Source organism: Pyrus communis, chromosome 7 (genome assembly GCF_963583255.1).
Source record: "Pyrus communis chromosome 7, drPyrComm1.1, whole genome shotgun sequence".
In the NCBI taxonomy this organism is placed as follows: Eukaryota; Viridiplantae; Streptophyta; class Magnoliopsida; order Rosales; family Rosaceae; genus Pyrus; species Pyrus communis.
Window position 1 is genome coordinate 22,571,887 of NC_084809.1, and position 7,588 is coordinate 22,579,474.

At 34.0% G+C, this 7,588-nt stretch overlaps 1 protein-coding gene across 2 annotated transcripts; it reads left to right on the plus strand.

Annotated features, from left to right (window-relative positions):
* The first annotated feature begins 1,877 nt into the window (after window positions 1-1,877).
* LOC137739727 (protein HEADING DATE REPRESSOR 1-like) lies at window positions 1,878-7,069 on the plus strand. Of its 2 annotated transcripts, none has more exons than XM_068479410.1 (3): window positions 1,878-2,301; window positions 6,289-6,632; window positions 6,720-7,069. In XM_068479410.1, the coding sequence occupies exons 1-3, from the start codon at window positions 2,157-2,159 to the stop codon at window positions 6,909-6,911; spliced, it is 681 nt and encodes a 226-aa protein (XP_068335511.1). In that variant the 5' UTR covers window positions 1,878-2,156; the 3' UTR covers window positions 6,912-7,069. The 2 variants fall into 2 exon arrangements, with proteins under 2 accessions (XP_068335511.1, XP_068335512.1); XM_068479411.1 differs by having other exon boundaries at window positions 6,307-6,632.
* The last annotated feature ends 519 nt before the right edge of the window (window positions 7,070-7,588 follow it).

Sequence of the window (7,588 nt, forward strand, 5' to 3'; positions counted from 1 at the left end):
GAGCTTGATGATCTCATTGAGTTTAAGCTTGAGCTCGAGGCCTTTGATGCACTTGACTTCATCTAATTAAGATACAAAACATATAATAAGCAAAGGTACGATTCACATGCAAAAGGAACAAGAATTGTCTTTGGCCATGATGTCATATTAAGGAACTAGAGTATTGATTTGACACAACCGCTAACCATCAGAAGAGTATTGATTTGATTGAAATATGATCTCAGGTATGTTTGCTGAATACTAGGCTGACTGCAGCAGAGAGCATGACACATGATGTCATTCGGGATTTACTTGGTGTCAAATTGGACATGACTAACTATGCAGTAAGTCTCCGTCACTTGTAAGTGTTAAAACTTCATAGCGGCAATTCTCATTTGTTTTGTTTCTTTTGGTATCATCTAGAACTTGTGTCAAATACGAATCATACATTTCCCTCAACATACGTTTTGATAAAACAGACAAAACTAACACTTTGGTTCTTGTAATACATAGGAACTAGGAAGTGAAACAAAGCAATAAATAATGTTCAAGCTCTTAGATACGCCTACAGGCGGAAAAGAACTATAGCATTTTCTTTCTATTTTACTCATAACTCCCAATATAGCAAGCAAACAAAAGAAAAACTTCAACGAAATTTTAATTTTACAATCGAAATGCTTCAACCAGTAAAAACCCACTTGAATAGTTCGCACAACACAAAGCACACCATACCAATCAAATCAAACTACAATTGTACAGAAAATAAATGTACAAGTAAAATCAAATCTCGAAATTTCGGAAACAAAAGCTCAAACTGACAATCCCAAGTGAATTTGACAACCACCACACCATCCCGGACCATAAAAACGGAAAAAAGGAAGCTAGTCAATAAAACAAGACTGTAAAATTGAAACAAAAAGCAACAAACTTGCAAATATTAGCCCACTGCTAATTGTTGATGTCAGAGTGCTCTCACCTGTTTACGACTCGAGCTTCCACTTCCAGTGCTCTGACCTGTTTAAGACTCGAGATTTAGAGGTTTGGTTTGAATGTAGAGCAGAAAATAAAACGTGAGAGTGAGAGTCACTAACCTTTTGCTGGGAATGAGAAATTGAGAATGGTCACAGCAACTCGGCGAGAGCTTGAGAGAGGATGAATTGGGAATGAGAATGGTCACAGTGAGCTTGAGCCTTGAGAGAGAATGAGATTGACAGAGTCTGAGAGAGAGATGAGGCTGAGAGAGGATGAAGAAGACCGAGAAAATGGCTGAGAGTGAGGCGAGACCGAGAGCGGAGACGGAGAGACTGAGAGCGGATGAAGAAGACCTAGGTTTAGGTTTTACGTTTTAGAATTAGGCATAAAACGGTGGCGTTTTAGAATTAGGCATAAAACGACGTCGTTTTTGAAGACTTCGGTTCGGTTCGGTTTCTGAACCCCAGAAACCGAAACCGAACCAGACACTATTCGGTTCGGTTCGGTTCACCCCTATTCGGTTCGGTTTTTTTTTTTTTTTCGGTTTTTTCGGTTTCGGTCCGGTTTTCGGTCCGTTTTTTTTCGGTTTTCGGTTTTCGGTTTTTCCAACCCACCCCTAATAGCTAGTCCCTTTTTTACCCAAAAATGAGAATTCCTTGTCTGTACACACACACACATATGTATACGTTACACACACATTCTATTTTTTATTTTTAGTGACGGATTCTGCTTCTAAGAGAGAGATTTAAACAGAATATTTAGTTTACATTCTTCTCATTGCATTGCAGTAGAATTTTTTATTTACATTTTTAAAAGATATAAAATAAAATATAAATATAACTGTTCATCTAGTTGCATCTCCCGATGAGATGCTCTTAAAAAGCACGCAAGAAAATGAGAGGGGGACCCAATGGCAGTGGCAGAGACGGAGAGAAGGGACAACTGTTAGCCTCAAATCGTCCACCAACTGCCAAATCTCGACCGTCAAAAGTACCCACATGGTCCCGTCCATCGTGTTGGTCGAACATTGCAATTATCTCCTCGTTTTTCTAGGTCAGCAATCAAGCGTAAAACAAACAAGTAAAATGCTCAAATAAAATTCCCAACAGGAAGAGCAGCAAGAGCAATTCTCCTCTCTCTCTCTCGCTCGTTCCGCTCTCTAAGGTGCTGTTGTTGTTGTTCTGCTTCTGATACTTCGTGTTTTGATGGAGAAGGAGAATATTTATGGTTTAGATGATGATCATGTGGGGAAGAAGATGAAGGGCAGTGATGGGGGTTTGGAAGGATTTGCTTTGGTTTCTTCCACAAGGATTGATTGGAAACCCAGAAGGAGATCACTAATATCATCAGGTACTACTTTTATTAATTAATTATTTAATTAATTGTTGTTCATGGAGAATTTAAGCCTGGTTTTTGTGATGCTTGCAAGATTTAACTTGCTTAATTTCTACTTACCACAATTGATCGGTTCAGTTGAGCTCATTCAATCATTCTTTTAGTTGTAAACTTGGTATGAATCCTAACATGATCCGAAAGATTAAAGCCAAAACACTTGTTAATTAGTTTGGTCTCTCTTTCAAGAGAGAGAGAGAGAGAGAGAAAGAGAAAGACTTTGCTCATACCTTACTACGTGTATTAAATTGCAATTTGCATTTGTTTTTGTCTTCAAAGGATTACTTACTCCTTTTCAAATCCAACCAACAAAAAAAAAGGTTTGACTTTTAATAGCAAGCACATCTGATTTTTTATTAATTAACCGAACTGTGAGCATACTTTTATTTCATAAGAAAATGCGACCATACACATTAAAAAAAAGGCAACCATAAGGTTTATTTTAGGGGTTTTTTTTTTGTTTTTAATTTTTTTTTTTTCAAATTGAAATTTCGTTTGATAATTGTTTTTAAGTTTCAAAAAATGAAAACAGAAAACTATTTTCTTAATTTTTCAAATTTGGGCTTTTCATTTTTTTTTTTTTAAAACTATAAGTAGTTATCAAATCGATTTTCAATTTTTTTTAGAAAAAATAAAAACGAAATATTTATCAAATGAACCCGTATTTATCCGTTCTTCATAGTCACTTCGTTTTGGATGCGTTAGAGGTCTATGTGTTTAATTATAAGAATTCCAGACCTAGACATCACATAACCAAATTGGCTACTAATACTTTGCTCCTCATTCAGCACTAAAGTTCAAATCTATACCTTCATTAAATTAGGATTTTTTCTTTTTTCTTTTTTGTCAAATCATTTAATTGAGATTGGATTAATAAAAATGACATATCTCCAATATATGTATCATATTTCTTATCATCATACGGACAAATTTATGGTCGAAAGTTCTATTTCCTATTGGCTTATTTTATTAACATCTCACATATTGTTGAATACACCCTTCGCATATTTAATTCACCTCACATTTGTTTTTTCAATTATAATTTATTTTAATACATCTCACAAACATTTCCCAAATACCGCCACACCCCCACTCTCAACATACACCTCATATTTTCTTTATACACATCACACCGTTGACATCTTAGGCGCAAATTCATATTTTATGTTTTTATTTTTATATTTACACCCAACACTCTTCACATATTTGAATTATGAGGTGGTTTCTACGTTGTTTCTTCTCCCTTTAAAAGATTGAAGATTTAGGTTCAAGAATCATCATTGATGGAAAAATGTGAAATCTTACATCTTATTCATAATGTCGATTTCATGTTACATTTGTCAAAATATTTTTTTCGATCAAGATGTTTATAGTTTCATTGGTTAGAGTTTTGTTCTACAATGAAGGGGTGAGAGTGGTTTTGAGAGTTGAAGAAGATAAATAATTTTGGGATATAAAAGTCAAAAGTGATTTGGGATGTTGTTAGATTTTTTTTTTTTAAATATTTCTAAAGCTTTATGAGGTCGAAATTCTCAATGCATATTAGAGTGTATAAGTCATTTAATATCAAATTTTAATGTGGAGTGTACTTAACATTATGGTGGGTGCCAATAAAAAAGCCTTTCCTGTTTCAATATTTTTTTAGGCTTAATTAGATTTAAACGCTTAAATTTAAAAGTGTTTTTTTTTTTTAATCAACCATCTTTGCCTTTTAGGATTTAGCTTAGGTGCATTAGGCCACATTAGTATTTTTCTTTTATCAAATTAAAAATTATTATTTAATTTTTTATATTGATTCCTTAATTTGTCCTTTAATTAGTTGAGCCATTTTTTTTTTCTGCCAATTTTTGTAAAGTATTTTAGAAGTCGTGGACTCTTTTTCAAAGGAGATAATCTTGGGTTTTCTTTCAAAATATTTAGGGAAAATTAGAATCCCTACACTTTTCTAATACTCTTTAGATTAAACATTGGTTCTATTTTGAAATTTGATTAGAACGCCTAAATAATAGTCATGTCAGCATTTTTATATTTATTTAGATTACATGTAATTATTGTGTTTTTTTTTTTAATTTAAAATGTTAATTATCATCCTTTAAGGTTGATATATTTTTGTATGCTTCCTTTTTTTTTTAGGAAGCCAGTTTCATCTCCCACATTTGAGCTGTATGGTTTCTTCTCCCACATTAGAATTCTGTGATCCTCATTTTTGAATTTTGAATGGACTTATCCATGTCTATTAATGGTTGTTTTCACTATTTTATATTGATATCATGTGAGATAATTAGACATATTATCTATTTTCGAAGGCTTGAGGCTGGTACGTTCATATTATATATTTAAACGTACCGAATACGTACCAAGAAGATATATAAAGTAACTTACCAAATATGTTTTTTTAAATAAATATAAATGTACCAAATACATACAAAAAAGAAATATGAACATACCAAATACATACCAAGAAGATATATAAAATAACGTACCAAATACATACCAAGAAGATATATAAAATAACGTACCAAATATGTACTAAGGAGAAATATATGTTTAATCAAGATGAAATATATGTAGCAAATATGTTTTTTTTTAATGAATATCGACGTACCAAATACATACAAAAATGAAAACAAACATACCAAAAGGTATATTAAATATAATGGCAAGTCGCATTCATGGGTGTTTTGAAAGACTTTTTCATGGGTGTTTTGAAAGACTTTTTATTGGAATTAAATTCTACAATATTTATCTACAAGATTTTAGGAGTTTTGATGTATTATTTAGGAATTAAAAGGTATATTTATATAATGGCAAGTTGGGTAATTTAAATTATAAAAAAGGCTACTTCTAATCCATGTGGCACCTAAATTGTAGGAAAATGTATAATTAAAACTCTAAAAGGCATAAATGTTTAATCTCAAAATTTTAAAACCTAGGCATCTGTATCATAACCCCTCAAATATTTATCCAATTATCTCTTTTTTATATTTTTCCAAAAAAAATATTTTTTCTTGTAAAACTAAAGCATAATTTTATCTTCAAGATAAACAAAATGGTGGATGTTTATTTTTCTTTAAGTTACTATGTATGCATTTCATTGAGAGAATCATTTTGTATACACTAATGATACGTTTATCATTGGTTTTCATACATTGCTTTCTTCTTATTATCAATTGGTACGTCTGTTTTTAATATTTGATACGTTCAGTTTTGTACATACCATTGATTCGTACGTTTAGTTTCAGTACTTGATATGTGTAATTTTAGTTTTTAGTACGTTTAATTTTAATTTTTGGTAAAATATCGTTGATTGATAACTTAATAATTATCTCTCTTTATTTTGGATTTAATAATATAATTTTGGTTTAAAGAAGGATATATTTTGGAGCTTTGGATATTATTTTTGGTATAAATTGGTGGATAATTCAGTATTGTATTTTTAGAAAGAGGACAGTTTAAAAACGTGGCACCAAAATTGTAGAAAGTAGTTCAATAAAAAGTCAAAGCTAGAGATATTTGGTCTAACAAATTCCAAAATCAAGCACCTAGATCAAATTCCCTTAACCTTTTTTGAGATTTATGATTGAGTTGCACCCATGTACAAATGACCTAATTGAGTACAAATTTCTTATCTGAACTTTAGTATTAGCGGTATGGTATGTATGTACAAGGATCACCACACACTACCTCTATTATCTTTTGTATGCAACCCGATATAGCAGTAAAAGCAAGACGTGTACCCGGATCGACTCAACAAGTTCCCATTGAAATAGGATCCACACACAACTCAACCGATAAGCTATTGTACATTAGTGTCCTGTACTTGTATACTGAAATTCCTTCTGTTATTCTACTCCATTTATCGATCACTGCATTCTGGTTCCAACTTTTAATGCCACCACCTTGTACAAAATATGCTGCATCTCTAAATTCGATTGCACTAGAAAGTGAATTTGTTTCCCACAGCTAGCGGGAGGAATATAGACAAGGTAACAGAAGACACTGCTAATGATAGTCCCGACAAACACGAAGCGTCCATCACCAAAGAGGAAATGCAGGACGTAACTACTGCTGCTGAGCTCTCTGAACGTCGAAGGGCCCTTTTTGAACCCTTGGAACCTATAACAAATATCAATGGCAAACGTCCGTCAGCTGAATCCTTACTTCCTCCACCGGACTTTGATGCCACAACCTATCCCAAAGGGTGGCTGATTGGGAAAAAGAGGAAACTAGTTAACGTTGATGTTGTTGAGAAGATGCGGACGATTGCCGTTCAAGAAATGAACAGAAAGGTGTCATTTCCAACACCTCGCATCGTCTCCAACCAAAGGAAATGCTTTTGCAACGTATTAAACTGCTATTATTTGTTGTCGTTTCAGGATAGGGAGATCGACGGGCTAAACGAGCAGTTGGAAGAGGATGCCAGGTGCCTAGAGCACCTGCAACTCCAACTCCTCCAAGAGCGAAGCAAACGTGCAGACGTGGAGAGAGAGAACGCAATGCTGCAAGACCAGATAACCATGCTCATGAACATGTTGCAAGATGACCCCGTGGACGACGAAGGCTCCTGAGGAGCCATAGATGTTGTTTGTTATTTGTTTCCTTATTCTTTTTGTACATTTGGTTGGAGAAAGTAGTCACATAACAGATGCTACACAGTATAATATTGCAGGTGCTAATGCCCTCTGCACATGCCTATTACTAAATCGTGAGAATCTTGCGAAGGTCATATGTCAAAGTATGTGTCTAAGCTGTACTTATCTTGGCTGGTTTTATGCGTCAAATGATTCCTCATCCATAATTCAAGTTCGTTCGCTGTCACTGTCACCAAAGGCCAATGCCGATGCATCAATAAATCTCAGTGACGTCTTTGTTAAACCAAAGTGATCATCAACACGAAACAAAATTAACAGATAGTAGTGTTCTAGATACACTTCATTAAGAGCACACCTAGCCTTTCATTTCTTTCGTTTGCAATTGGAGATAAACAGGTTTGAAACTTCTGTTTAGTGTCCCTCTCCTGCGTGAAAGTTTACGGTCTCGAAGAGAGGGAGGCAAAGCAATCTGTTGAACGATATCAATTTAACAAGGAAACAGATGACGCCGATGGGCCAAAGAGATCACAGAAGGGCAGACTTTTAGGCCCTATTGGCACATCGGATACTACTAATAATACGGAATACGGTATTTGATGTCCGTTTGAATTAAATAATCACCGGATTAAATAATCCGACCCCACCTCCTTTAT